Source organism: Mytilus californianus, unplaced genomic scaffold (genome assembly GCF_021869535.1).
Source record: "Mytilus californianus isolate M0D057914Y unplaced genomic scaffold, xbMytCali1.0.p SCAF_12, whole genome shotgun sequence".
NCBI classification, from domain to species: Eukaryota; Metazoa; Mollusca; class Bivalvia; order Mytilida; family Mytilidae; genus Mytilus; species Mytilus californianus.
The window spans coordinates 30218806-30234497 of record NW_026262604.1 but is presented as its reverse complement, the minus strand read 5'-3'; the positions used below and the strand labels follow the sequence as shown (position 1 = coordinate 30234497).

The 15692-nt window shown below is 33.6% G+C and overlaps 1 protein-coding gene across 4 annotated transcripts in view; it reads right to left on the bottom strand.

Annotated features, from left to right (window-relative positions):
- The window catches only part of LOC127721670 (L-xylulose reductase-like), a 64247-nt gene extending 49206 nt beyond the window's left edge, over positions 1-15041 (bottom strand). For 2 of the 4 annotated variants that reach the window (XM_052228467.1, XM_052228468.1), the window contains exons 1-6: positions 14896-15041; positions 10508-10605; positions 8775-8929; positions 5972-6014; positions 5126-5290; positions 4428-4545 (exon numbers count right to left, since the gene is read on the bottom strand). In XM_052228467.1, coding sequence (XP_052084427.1) covers positions 4428-4545; positions 5126-5290; positions 5972-6014; positions 8775-8929; positions 10508-10605; positions 14896-14947 — 631 coding nt within the window. In that variant the 5' untranslated portion in view covers positions 14948-15041. Of the gene's footprint in view, positions 1-889; positions 1118-4427; positions 4546-5125; positions 5291-5971; positions 6015-8774; positions 8930-10507; positions 10606-14734; positions 14748-14895 lie in introns of those variants that run through there. The other 2 variants (XM_052228466.1, XR_007991388.1) reach the window with 2 other exon arrangements.
- Positions 15042-15692: the final 651 nt, after the last annotated feature.

The following is a 15692-nucleotide window of genomic DNA, read 5'->3' as shown; positions in this document are numbered from 1 at the left end:
TGATTGAACACAACTACACATTTACTGGACACTAAATGTGAAAACACTGCATTTTCGTTCATTTTGATGTGGCGAACAACCTTAACATCACTGCGTTGCGACTCAAATGTTATTACAAAAGGGCCGGAGGCACTTAATTATTGTTCTTAATATCTTGATTACAATAACATGAAATTTTATCATTGTGGTCATCCATGCGTACTAACTTAGTACACAGAAAAAAGTGTGTACAATGATTATGAGGGAAACTCGAGCAAAATATGTGCTTAATTAATGTTATTGTTTGTATGCTAAATAACATATAGTTTTGAGTCTCTTGTTTTGTCAAGCCGGAAAGCTAAAACAAAAGTTAAAGGGGTGAAACAGTCTTTCTTGATTCAATATATTCAAAACTCCATTTAATGTGACTATGATATTAACATGGATCTCAGGAAAATAACTACAGAAAAAAACATGTTCGAGCTGACAAATTGATCATAAGATGATTAAACATAGCTGAAACTTTTGAAAATAGAAATATTATTATATACTATGGATTCATAATAATTATTCGTGGGATACCAATTTTCGTGGAATTTTGTTGGTGAAGGTTAATCAAATTTGAATGCTCAATGAAGTATGTATGACGACTTTGGCTAAACCAAGAAATCATAAGATATATCCACGAAATACAATTTGTCCTCCACCCCTTAAATGTGTATCTACGGAAATAAATGAATCCACTTTCCTAATATATTGCTACTCTTCTCGTCTCAATCGTGTTAAGGGATTGTAATGAATAGTGTACCATTGTGTGCCAATGGTTGAACAGGTACGTCAAATAAGAAAAGGTAGTATACATGTAAATGCAGTGTTCATATCACGGAATAACTAAAAAGTCCTTAACAACTTCAAGTAATGACTTGTTTATTTTATGGTTGCCTTAATTGCATAATGGTGTAAGATACATCCGGTAAAGCTATGTGTATTAACACAAAAAATATCAATGTTAACTACTGCACAGGGTTAGGTGACATATGTATAATGTGTCCACCGTCTACGGGCACCAAGGCACCATTTATCATAGATGCATAGTCACTGAGAAGGAATGCAACTGTATTGGCAACTTCATCTTGTTCTGGAAAAAAGATGTTCAAAGTTATAGCGGAGGTATAAAAGCCATTGATTTTTTTCCTGAAAATTGCATAGATAGTAGAAGTCTTCAGTTCATTCAAATTTATGCTATTTTGATCCATAAACATACGACAAAATTGCCATAATTCACCACATATGGCGATTTTTCATTAGAGTTTTTGTCAAAGTAAGTATCAGCCAAGGACATACCGGAAAAAAGACATTTAAATCGCATTTACATCCATGTATAAGATATGTGCCATTTTGTACCATATGGGCTTCTTGTATGTACCATTTGGTACCATCCAAACAAAGTATATTGTTATCCTTTAACTTCACTTTTCGCTATATAGATGATGTTCTCTCACTAAATAATTCAAAATTTGGTGACTATGTTGAACTCATCTATCCCATCGAACTTGAGATACAACAGATACAGTTAAGTCTGCCTTACATCTTGACTTACACATGTTACATCTAGACATTGACAATGTGGGTTGGTTGAAAACAACACTTTACGACAAAAGAGATGATTTCAGCTTCTTAATTGTGAACTTTCAATTTCTATGAAGCAACATTTCAGCAGTGCCTGCATACGGAGTATATATCTCCAAGCTGATACGATATTCCAGGGCTTGTATTTCCTTGATAGAGGGTTGCTGCTCACAAGGAAGCTACGAAACCAAGTATTCCCAGTGGTGAAGTTGCAATCATCCCTTCGTAAATTTTACGGACGCCATCACGAGTTGATTGACCGTTATGGAATATCTGTTTCACAGATGACAACGGATATGTTCCAATCGTCGTAACTACAATTCCATCCCCAATGTGACCTACTGAATTAGATTTATCTCCGGGTTTGTACTTAAATGAGCAACACGACGGGTGCCACATGTGGCGCAGAATCTACTTACTCTTCCGGAGCTACTAAGATCATCCCTAGTTTTAGTGGGGTTTGTGTTGCACAGTCTACAGTTTTCTATGTTGTGTTTTGTGTACTTTTGTTTGTCTGTTTGTCTTTTTCTCATTTAGCCATGGCGTTGTTAGTTTATTTTCATTTTATGAATTTGAATGTCCCTTTGGTATCTTTCGCCTCTCTTATTTTTTTAACAAAAAGCATTATCCAAATTTCTTTTGTTTAACTTAGATAAATTGATGAAGTTCTGTCACTGAATCACCTAAATTTCAATGATTGTTTACATGTCATATATCCCTGGAACTTGCCCCCAAAGGGTAACTGGGGAATAGAAATATGGTCACTTTGGTCTTCTTCCGACCGGCAGTAAAAACCTCGCCAAAGTGGGGTGTCCGTTTGGCTGTATCAAGTACATAGTCACATCCGGTCAGAATGGGGACGTTTAAATCCGATGCCTCGTGTAGAGAGAGTGTCACGTTTTCTGCACGTTACGAACCCTTGCAACAACTCTTTTACGGTTCCTTAGGTAGCCTGTTGCAAGGCCAAATTTCTGTCCCTATCCAATATACCCTTTTTTCCAGTGGCAGTCGAAATTTCCCCAACTTTATCCCGGACGGCCTATAGTACAAGACCTACCTATTGTATATATTGTTAATTTGTTCTCGTCCTGAACATGCATAACATATCTGCCACTTTACTAAGCAACCAACAATCAATCAATCCATGGAACAAGGGATAAAGGCTTCTACCAACAGACGAAAGTCTGCTTGATATTTTGACGTTCACTTCGATACTGATATAGATGGACGACTTCGAACAAAAATATATGATAAAAGTGATGATTTCAACTTTCCCATTGTCAAGGTCCCATTTCTTAGCATACTCTGCGTAAGTCTATGCCGTTATAGATACGTCAATGTATACGTTGCACTTGTTCATGTTTTCAATAAGCGAACTTCTTTCGTCATTTGATAGATATGTCAACTTAATGATTTTCGAATGCAAAAAGCATTATAGTGGCCTTGCCATACTTTTTTTCTTGAATTACAAGTTAACCTTTTCGGTCAATATTTACGCTCCAGATTCTATTATGATTTAGAGTAAAATGAAGTATAGATAATTCCCGTGGTACGCAGTAAGACGGGAATTCATTGGCTTCTCGGTAAGGTATTTCCGAGGCGTATGAATTTTTGGCGCCAAAAATTGTAGTCTTAAATAGGTAGCTATATGAGTACTTCTTTAAGTCTTTCTTTTGTACTGTGTACATCAAATTTTTCATCAGAATAAAAATGTTCAATTTGACTATTTTTCATGGTCTTTTTTTGAATATATATTTTAGATAAATGGTATGGCTATATAACCGTAATCGGACTTGGATTATATAACTTATTGCAAAATTTTGTTTTATAGCTGTATTCCTAGGACTATAACTCCTTGTGTTCAAATTAATAAGATTTCGCATTTCTTTTACCTGCATTTTTTTTAAGTAAGGTCCTACACGTAAGTTTCGCGTGGCATTGACCCAAGGACGCAGGTTTCCAAATTTTGTTTTTCCTGATCGGCTACGAAACAATATTTTGTGTGTTTTGAATAATGATATTTTGAAGGATGATTGCAAATAGTACTTTGTATAAGTGTAATGTTGTTATTGCTGTATATTGAAATAAAAGTGGCAGCTCAGAAAAGATATTAGCAGCGAGCTAGTCAACAAACTTAAGTTATTTTTTTATATAATAATCTAGTGAATAGTCTTAGGTGTTAAGGTACGAAGGTATAGAGAAGACTAGATGTGTTTTGAACATGTAATTGTTACTGATACATATTTCAATTTTGCAAAAACATATTGAGCTCATTGTTTGCTTTACATCTAGTGTTAAGCCTTTGTAACATATCCAGAACAAGATGTATGATACTAATCTATATTATATCTTTATATTTCCAGAGGAGAAAGTTAATATGTACACGAAAGATGCAAGTATTCCACATCTCTCCTTCGCGCAAAATGATAATAATCTAATTAGATGACATCAAGTACCCAAAGTGGCGTACTTCATTAAAATTAATAAATGGTACATTGACCAAATCTCTTTTTTGTTGTGCTATCTTTTGTTGTGCTATCTTGCATTTGAAATCTAAATATTGTCAGATATTCATAGAGAAAATTTTTTTTGACCATATATGGCAACACCTTTTTGAATTTTGAGTCCTCAAATCTCTTCAGTTTCGTACTTTATTAGACCTTTTAAACGTTTTTTATTCGAGCGTCACATCTGAGTTGACAAAACATGCGTCTGGCATATAAAATTTTAATCCTAGTATCTATGAAGAGCATTATCATTGAAAATTTTTACAGAACATATAGAGTTATAGAACATATTTTGGGCATTCAGTAAACTACCTATGATTCTTCCCATCGGTATTCTTCCTGTAAAAGCATCTCTTTGTTCCCGAGAGACCAAAAGCATCTCACTCATGGGTGTTGATACTACACCTGGATTACAGCTGTTTACTCGAATCTGGTAATATAAGAATTCCGTGGAAAATCAAAGCTTTGACAGAAAAAAAAGTTAATTCATTATCATTAAAGCTATGTCCAGAAGTAAAATCTTTTAAAAAAAGAAAGCTATTTACCAACATTAACCGATATTTATTTAGAGCTTCATGAACACTTATGTCACTAATTAAGATCTTTGGCCTCACAGCTGTTTTGATTCCAGCGCACCTAGCGAGTTTTGATAATAAAGGCGCGTTCTGAATTAACTGTCTGGTATCTTTAAAGAGTTTAATTCATACAAAGCTGCAAATGAAAACTAGGCATGAGATAGACATTTATTTTTGTTTTAAAACTAGCTTGAAACTTAAAAAGCAACCAAGTGTAGCAATTGATAAATATGTTGGACCCTTCACTGACATTCAACACTAAATGCAACGTACAAATAATAATCAGTGCAATAATTTATCTTCACAGAGGTTATATATAATAATAACCTTTAGAATTTGTACTTTAATTGCTATTTCTAAAAATAATATAGTCAACATATTTATAACGTACAAAGGCAAGTTGTTAAGAAATTTACCAAATTAACCAAAATTTACCTTTAAAGGTCCAAACTCTAATGCCATAGACTTTGTAAGCATATCCAAAGCTGCCTTCGTGGTGCAATAAACAGGATCACCAGGATAAGTTAGAATACCGCCGATACTTGAAATATTCACAATTGCCCCACTTCCTTTCCGTGAAATAATTCCTTTGGCGACGATCTGTAATGACCAAGACATTTCAATCTGCATGGTGCATTCTTGAACAAATTGTTTAAAAACATGAATGATTAATGAAAAAAAGTGTACCGTTTTGAAAATATTGAACAATAACATTACACTTTTTTACAGAATAAGGCTGAATGCAATCACTGTACCTAACTGGAAAATGTTTAAAATGAATTAGATTTTTTATAATATAGGATTCACTTTTATAGTTAAGTTTAGGGCGTTCAAGATATGAAAGTAATAAATTGCAAATTATATAAAGATAAGAAGATGTGGTATGATTGCCAATAAGATAAAAATTTACCATAGACCAAATGACGAAAACGTCGGCAAATATAGGTCACCGTACGGCCTTCAACAATGAAAAAAAACACATAGCAGGTTGTAAAAGTCCCCGACAAAACAAATGGAAATTAATTCGAACGAGAAAACTAACGGTATGTACACAACAATAAACAAAAAATAGATATGATATACAGCAACAATCGACAACCACTCACCGATAGTCTCTTGACTTCAGACGTGTACGTACAGAATATGGCGGGGTTAAACATGTTAGCGGGCGCCGAGTCCTTCCCATAACATGGGACAGTGGTCTTATAGTACAACATCAGAAAAAAGAGCAAATTTCCAAGTAAATAGTGTTTAAGCTAGTTAACTTTATTAATCTAATACCTGAGATATGTTCAAAGCTGCCTTAAAATTTATGTCAAAATGTCTACAATAAAAATAAAGCATGTTTAAAGATTACACCTTATGTGTACAATGTGCTATTTTATAAAAGTTTATAAGGCAATGATTTTAACATATATGACTACACTTTACAATATGTCACATTTTAGCTGAAGTTCATGTAATTTTAAAACGTTACATCCCCTTTATTATTGATCAACTTTTTAGGCTGCAACTCTTTTAGATAATTTCAACTGTAAATATGAAAGGGAAAAGACTTGTTAATGAGTAGATGTAGTTTTGTCCTCTACTCTTACCTCATCCCCGGCCGCAAAATATTTGGTTACCAAAAAAGAGAGGCGAAAGTACCAAAGAGACATTCAAACTCATAAGTCGAAAATAAACTGACAACGCCATGGCTAAAAAAGAAAAAAAAACAACAGTCAAACAATAGTACATAAATCACAACATATAAAACCAAAGACTGAGCACACGAACACCGCCAAAAATTGGGGATGATCTCAATTGCTATGGAAGGGTAAGTAGATCCTTCTCCACATGTTGCACCCGTCGTGTTGCTCATGCTAGTACAAACCTGATAAAAAGTCTAATTCGGTAGGTCACATTCCGGGAAAAATGGGACAGGATTTTAGTTACGACATTTGGAACATATTCGCTATCATCTGTGAAACGGATATTCCACAACGGAAAACCAACTCGTGATGACGTCCGTAAAATTTACAAAAGGATGATTTCAATTTCATCACTTGGAACTCTTGGTTCAATAGCTTTCTTGTGAGCAGCAACCCTCAAGGAAATCATGATAGGAACTACAAGCCCGTGAATATTGTATCAATTAGGAGATAAATACTCCGTATGAAGGCGCTGCTGGAATGTTGCTACACAGAAATGGTTACTAGTTAGTTGTTTGCAAAACATTCCATTTTCAAATTTGAATGAATGATGTTTGCTTAACATTCAGTGGCATATATTTTACTCATGTTGAGGACGAAGACAAGTTAATGATAAATACACTAGGTAGGTCTTAATAGAGTTCGTTCGGGATGATGGTCATGGAAATTTACACAATGTTTAACTGCCACTGAAAAATTAGAGTACATTGAATAGGGACAGGAAGTTTGCCTTGCAATATGCCACCGATGGACCCCTTATACAATTGTTGCAAGAGCGTGGCACTCTCTCAACACGTGGCATCGGATTTATCTACCTTATTCTTATCGGAAGTGGTTGCGTACTTATACATCCCGCACAGCCAAACGGACGCCACACGTTGGCAACGGTTTTAATACCGGTCGAAAGAAGACCAAAGTGACCATGTTTATTTTCTCAAGTCACCCTCTTTTAGAGCTAATTTGGAATAAAAGTTATCAATAATGCAAATCATTCAACAACATAACAGAAAAGTGCTGATTCAGATCGAATGGTCAAGGTTTTGATACTTGTATACCCATCTCCCCTTTTGAGTAAAGCAAATGCAAAAGACTAAATGCTAGTCGAGGTCAGAATCGCACACCTGGCAAGTATATATCGAACAATCAATGCATAATCAGCAGCGGCAGCCATCATTTTTTTATACTGATTATGACTTTTGACAAGATTTTAGTCAGCCCCGCAAAAATGCTATTTTTTAATACATGGTAAAGTAATTTAAGGACAAAAGCACCTCTAGGAAATCAATTAACGAGTTTCATCCTTTGATTGTCTTGCAGATCTTGTCATGTTGATAATCTTGTTTCTCTTCATCTATTATACTTTCAAGATAGAGCCAAAAACGTAAACGGGTTAACCATCATTTAAAGCCAATTACTTCTATATAAAATCGATTGCTGTTTCTGTTATGTTAACATACTGAGATATCTCATTTTCCTAATCATTAATGGTTTTTTTATCACTTCAAAAAATAGTTTCACAAAAGTTGAAAGAAATCGTCACTAAAGGACAGAAACTTATACATGTAGTTCATCGACAATTTCGTACATTTCGGTCATTTGTAGGTCTGTCATATTGATATTTTTTGCTGTAAATGCCTCTCTATATTTTTTAATTATTTTTGCTGTACAAGTCTTTTTATATCAATGATTATTTTTGCTGTACATGCCTCTCTATATTTTTGATTGTTTTTGCTGTACACGTCTTTCTATATCTATGATCATTTTTGCTCTACATGTCCCTCTATATCTGTAATTTTTTTTGCTGTACAGTTCTTTCTACATATATGATCCTTTTCAAGATTATTGAAAAAAAGAGGAGCAATAACTCACAATGAGAGCAATTGACAATTCCGAGCAAAAAGAAACGTTTTAAATGAGAGTTTGTCTCCGTCTCTTATACGTGTCGTATATAACCTCCCTTAAATGTTGTCCTTTTTGTTATATGTTTAACAAGTAAAGCCAAAGATGTCCATATGGATCAAATACAAACAAGATGCGCTATGAAACATCGAAGTAAAATTTGTATATACACTTGGCCATACATTTTCAATGGACGAGATGTTTTAATTAATGACTGCGTAGGACGACGGACGCCAAGTGATGGAAAAAGCTAATACTTTTTATCTTTTAATGAGCTAAAAAAAACATACATTGATAAGTTTGCCCATTCTTTGATTGTTTGAATAGTGTCTTGTCTATGTATCGATCTTTAATTATTTTGTCAATGGTGTAGTCTTTTTTCGATTTTTGGTTTTTGATTGACACACCCCCTCCCCCTTTTAAAGTTTCTAATATTAAACAAACTTTAAGCAATTTATTATGGAAGACTCTATAATGACACGTCTATAACTTACTCGTCAATGAGCTCTTCTGTTGTTTCAAGAACAGTTTTGAACCTCAAAATTGCAGCATTATTTACTAAGAGATCTACTTGTCTTACGTCTTCAATCACTTTCCTTGTGTTGTCCCAATTTCGAATATCTAAACATCGTGTTTCAATCGATGGATCCTTTAAAAAATATACAAGCTCTAAGTATAATAAACGTGGTCGTACATTTTATATCGTTAATGAAACTTTATATACAGTGTATTTCACTTGATGAATCCTAAAAATGATAGGCAAGCTCTTGACATTTTTAACGTGTTGGTACATTGAATTCTGTTGTAATTATATCTTTAAATATGGCATATACACTTTACTTCTATTTGCGAACAATAACTTTAATTTACACATCACAAGATTGTAAGTTGTGATCTCATTGACGCATAACCAATATTTTTTATATCAATTTGAAAAGTTCTTTTGTAGATACCTGACATAGATAATGGATAATCAGATCCTGCTCCATATCTCCACATCTAGCATACGTCGTATTGCTCGTCTTTTAACAACCCCCATAATAAGTCTTATTCGGTAGGTCACTTTCAAGGAAAAGAGGACTGGATTGTGGTTAAGACAATTGTAATGTATCTGTCGTCACATAACGGTCAACTAGTTCATGATAGCGTCCGTAAAATTTTCGAAGAGATGATTTCAGCTCCGACACTTAGAACTGTTCGTTTAATAGCTTCCTTGTGAGCAGCATCCCTCTATCAAGGAAACAACGATAGGAAATGCAAGCTCTGGAATATCGTATCAACTGGTCGATAGCTACTCTATTTGAAGGCGCTGCAAGAATTTTACTACATAGAAATAGAAAGTTCATAATTGGGAAGCTCTTGATGTAAGTCAAGGTATGAGGCAGATCTAACCGTATCTGTTGTATCCTTTATTTCATGTTCGATGCGATAGATGCGTTCAACAGTCATTAATCTTTGAATTATTCCGTAAGAGGACATTATCTATAAAGCGGAAAGTGAAGTTAAAGGGCTAGCTTCTTTTTCTTCTTCCTAAGAAGCTCCTTTATGAAGTCAGCCTCCTATGAATAAAAGAACAAGTTGGCAAGTAGATGAACACATTTGGTACCCATGGGAATGCCGATTATTTGTTGAAAAACAAGTCCTCCAAACGTAACAATTATGTTGTCAATAAAGAAATCAAACATTTTGATCATTTCAGTTTCAGAGTATTTTTTGTTAGAATCAGAGTGATTTTTTACAAAGTACGATGTATCCCTACCTAAGGCAAGAAACTTATATCCATGTTGGCCTTTTTTTTTATTATTAAAGAGTAGAGGAGTCGAATGTTTTTAAACTATTGAAAGGGAAAGAGTCTTAGATTGTATGTACTCTAACAGATCTGTTGATTTTTGTAGTATCCACATCGGATTCAGGGCGCCCCTAGAATAGGTAGTTTCACAATAACTTTGAAACCCGGCTTTGATTGCTAATAATACACATCCATAACATGTTCTTTCAATTTTATAAATATAATTCGAACATTGTAAATCGTTATAAAAGAATGTTATCATTAGTACATCAATTTATCGATAAAAAATACTGTCTTAAGTTTATATTATAATATGATGGCGTCAGTCATTTTCTTATGTAACGTCAACATTTTACAGGAACCTTTGTGATGTCCAGTAATGGCGGACAAATAGCGATAAGGTGTATAGAGTTTTATTTTTGCACATGTTTTTCTTACCTCCACTTTTAAGCTGTCAAGATCTGCCTCTGTTCTGCTAACAGCATAGACTTTCGCTCCAAGCTTTGATAATTTTAGAGCGATACAGCGTCCGATACCTATTAAACGGGGAAATACATAGAGTTAACATAAATAAATTTATAATAATGCAATCACATGACTTTTGAAAAGGCTCCAATTACAATGTTTCGGAGATCGTATTATACAACATGTCGTATAAAGAAATATGGTAATATTGACGTCTTCCAATCGGGAACAAGACGCTTGGCGTGTTGGACGACCTTCTGACTGTATAGGATTTATATATATTACATATCAATAAGGTAAAAACAAACGTACTAGTACTAATGCTCAGTTTTCAGAGAGACATGCTAATTCGCCTTAAAGAATTCTGGCAATAACTCTAAGGAGGTCAGAATAATACTCATTGCAAGAGCACGGTTAGTTGTAGCCAATGCAAACAAACTTCCTGCACTTCATACCGTTCAATTCACTTTGAAATTATTTTTTATCAAATAGTTGGTTAGTAATTTGATCTAGTCCATCATCATGTTAATATACCAACAAAAATTTGGCATGGGGAAAACTCAATTAATTAAAAGCTAGGGGAAATTGTGAATACATTAATGAAATAAAAAAACAAACACCTTACTATTCAGGTTGTATGGGATTATCAACAATAAGTGCTATAAATTTCTAAACTATATTTTAACGTTCTATTTCTATAATAAATGCGGACGCATGCAATTTAAAAAGTATTGTTTTCATTTGTTCAAAAGTCTCGTATTGAGAAGGAATTATACACAGGAAAAGCACTTATGTTTTTGACGGAAACCCGAATTTTGAAAAGAATTAAACTTTATAAACTGTTTCAATGTGCAAAGCTGTGGCTGTAACTTTTTTACTGTGAAGAAGTTGATAAATTTGTTTTGTATTTGGCACAACTTTTTGAAATTTTCGTATTTGATTTGACCGTCCAACAGTTTTGTTTTGAGCGTCACTGATGAGTCTTATGTTGACGAAACGCGCGTCTGGCATGATGTTCATAATTATAAGCCTGATATTATCCAATATGTTTATGTTTTGCTTGATATTTGCGTATTTTCGATGAGTTGGCATCATGAAAGAATGAGGGTTTTCTTAATATTCTATCTTATTACAAAAAAAATATTTGGAATTCTTCATGGGGTAAATTAGTTACCAAATTATTATTTCAGAAATTAAGACCATTTGTAGTAAGGCTGTGCAAATTATTGTGTGTATAAATAGTTTTCTTACTAATGAAAACAGTATTTTGGACAGAACCAGAGGTTTCGAAAAACGCAAACAATAACATATGTGTATATTTATGCTTTCCCAAATAACGCTAATTTTGAGCTCACACTTTAACTTTATTTAAGTTTACTTCACCTCAAACCGTTACCCATCATAGCTCCTGCCATTGCTACTTTATGCAATAAAAGTAAGCAACAGGATTAATCAATTGACACTTTGTTTTTTGCAGATAAGAGAAAGTGAACTATATATCTGTGGTATAGGCACGTAAATGTTGTGTTTTTGCATATTAAAATCCACTAATGGTAACTAATAAATTAAAAATTATTATCTTTTTTTTTATCTTTTTGAGGCCTGAAAAGTTTTCCTTCATCAGTTTAAACATCTCACTGAATATGAATTTAACCGTCTATTTATTGTGGATGGAAATCCAAGACCATAATGGGCCGGCACGAGAATGGTCTTGCATAATCGGAGCCATCTTTAAACACGTGGTTTAAATCACTGGCAAGGGAAAAGATTTGCAGCATAATGCAATATTAATGGTCTCCACCCTAACGGAGTACTGCGAACAGATGGTGTTGCTCAGAGACAAAGCTGCTCGGAACTATATTTGAGCACATTATACCTTGTTTGAACAATTATAACATGTATGCCTTGAACACCTTAACCATAGGTTTGCTGGCCATGCATTGCATTTATCATAATGTCAAACTCTATGTTGATATGCATATTGTGTACGTTGAGTATCGAAAAGACAATTGAATATTTTGACAACAGAGACAGTCAGTTTGTAGATCAAATCTAGACGTCAACATACGGTCAGGATCGCTTAAATCAAGTGTTCGAATAGTTGAAATCAGTACACGATTCTTGAGATAGGCGACAACAATTACAAAAAAAAAAAAAAATGCTGACTTGTTAAAGCAAAAAGACGTAAACTATGAATCAGTCATTGTTGCTTGCTTAACATGCAGTGGCAAATTGTAAACCTATGACAAAGAGGAGCCGTTGGACGCGGCTGCAAATTTATCAATCCTGAACAAGCAAGAGGACGCTTATCATTAGCAAGCGTTGTACTGCCGGTCAAAAGAAGGCCGGGGATTACCATAAAACTATACTTAAGTCAGCCCTCCTAAAACACTGCTACAGGTTAACATATGACTTTGATAATAGCTAAAGAGTAACACAATACGTATAATCACATTCCTGATCGGAATGAACAACAAAAATAATAGATTCGAAGTAAATAGCAAGAATTTGACATAATATAAAATATGATTGTATTTAAATTATCAACCTTTACCGGCACCGGCGACAAGAGCAATTTTCTCTTCGAAGTTAATATTCATGTTTATGAATTACTGCCCACAGTTTAATGCATAGACAGATGCTCACAGTTTATACAAACATTATTGATTGAATAACTGATTGATTGTTCGAAATTTGCTTTAAGTCGCCTCAGTACAACGCTATATCATAAGTGAAAATGTTTTGTTTCATTGTCTCACAAATACATTAGTAAATGTAGATAATCAATGAATTATAAAAACCTGACAAAATAAAATCGAATTATACTAGGACTTCAAACTTAAAACATACACGAACGGTCAACATCGAACAACTGTTCAATGAATGAGCATATTTCTTAAAATGTGCTTCATGAATGAAACGTTTGCCCCTTTCAAAATACCCTGATGCTTGAGTACAACCTATACCCAATACTTTATATAGTTCAGAGGCAAGGGAACACGTCCAGTTCGGTTGAAGGTATCTTGGGTTTTATAAAACATGATTGATTGTTTATTGGTTGATATACGTCACGTCAACGCAGAAAGGAAACATTGCAATTAGGGTCCTTTACTTACTTGGTGAAATATCTTTAAAATCAGACAAATTGTCCTTCAGATATAACTGGTTTTTTTTTATAAAAGACTCAAATCAAAAATTAAATTCTAAAACATAAAAAGTATTGTATGGACAGTATTCAAATCTTTTAATTCACCTTATATACCTGTAGAAATCATTGAAACGTTGTAATAAATTCTCAAATCTTTTGGAAATGATATAACATTATACATTGAACTATTTCGAGCAAACCCTGCATTTAATAAACATTATAAAATATTTTTCCGTTTACCAAACACTTCTTCACATTAGAATAAAACATGTATCACAGCTTACTTGCAATCGCAATATCAGATCAAATTATATTAGTATGATTATTATGATTGTAATAGCAACGTCTTTCTTTTTCTTTTGATTTTTGCTTCAAATCTTGATGAAATACACTGATGTTTTGATGATAATAAAATATAATTAATATAATTCGCATGTACGTTAAATTGATTCTTTTGCGTAAAAGACATTAAGACTACATTGGTTCATAGGTGGTCAAAACAAAATCAATGATTTCCTTTGCATAAAAAAATGTAACAAAATCTACTCCTACATTTCCATTATATGTTACAAATTATTATGAACATATGAGCATATGGGCATATTAATGGTCCACGCTGGTGCAATGGTAACATTGTGACATTAACTTGTTGATAGCTACGCTGAAGTGCGATGGTGGTTACACTGAAGTGCGGTGGTCTGTCTGTGATATTATGTTAAAAGCAAAAATTAACCTAGTAGATTTCCATTGGACGATAGCCATGACAGTTGCTTAGATTTATGTCCTTTTTATATTGACCATATAGATAGTAACCTGTATGCCTTATACAAGTCGGGTATATACCGTATATGGATAGGTATAAATTTGCATTCTAATGATCTCGGCAATATACATAAAGAACAGATGCAATGTAATAGCTCCTATTATATTTCTATATTACATAGTCTTTCGTAAAAGTATAAAATGAAACACTGTAACAAGGACAGTTCTACATTTGAAGTTGATGTTCATTTCTTTTAAAAGATGTGATCAACTGACATAAATAAACAAACCTTGACATACAGGTAACATTGAGATCACAAAACCTTATAGTGTCAGACTGAAAGTTTTTGTTGTTTTTTATGTTAAAGAGTACTCAGTTATTAGTATTATTATATCTCACTAAAGTTTATAAATAAAAACATAAAAGTTTTTAAGAGCAATTATCACATACCTTTACCAGCACCTGTAACAAGGGCAATTCTACTTGTGAAGTTGATGTTCATTTCTTTTCAAAGACGTTATCAGCTAACCATTTACAATAACACATTAAAATAAACCTTGACATAGAGGTAATACTGTAACGTCCGCATTCATGTGTGGCAGATGCGGTTAAAACACACAATCTATTTTTAAATTTAAGTGTTTAATTTTACCTGTTTTCACTCGAAGAGGTCTCGATCCTTTTTGGGATAAAATTGTCATCCTACTTTCGTTGACATTTTCAATTCATTTTGGCAATATCGGTTCTTTGTTTAGATATCAACACCGTTTCGGTTAATGTTATACTGACAGTCTTGTCAATTGGGTTTGAAGAAGAGATTATCAAACTGGCCATTAATCAATAATCAGATTATGGTACAAACTGTCGAGGGGTCTAACCAGTTTTACGCGGTTATTTAAAAAATGCACCTTTTTGTCAGTAACAAACAAAAAAAGAATTATGGAGTCTCAAAATATTCGAACTATGAATCTAAAATGATTTTTTTAAAGAAAATCATACATTAAAATTCTCGATGCGTTGCAACATCTAGGTCTTCATCCATATCTTGGTACCTTTAAAACCTACCTGTTTTAGAGTCTGTATGTAGAGGCCGATAAACCTTTACTCCCTCATTAATGTTTGTAGGTTGGTCTACAGTATGCTGTCAAACTAAATGCATTTCTAGACAACTCCGCCTACAACTGTGTTTTCAATCCTATTTATGAAGATAGTTAAAAAAAAAACATAATGATAGGATTCTACATTTG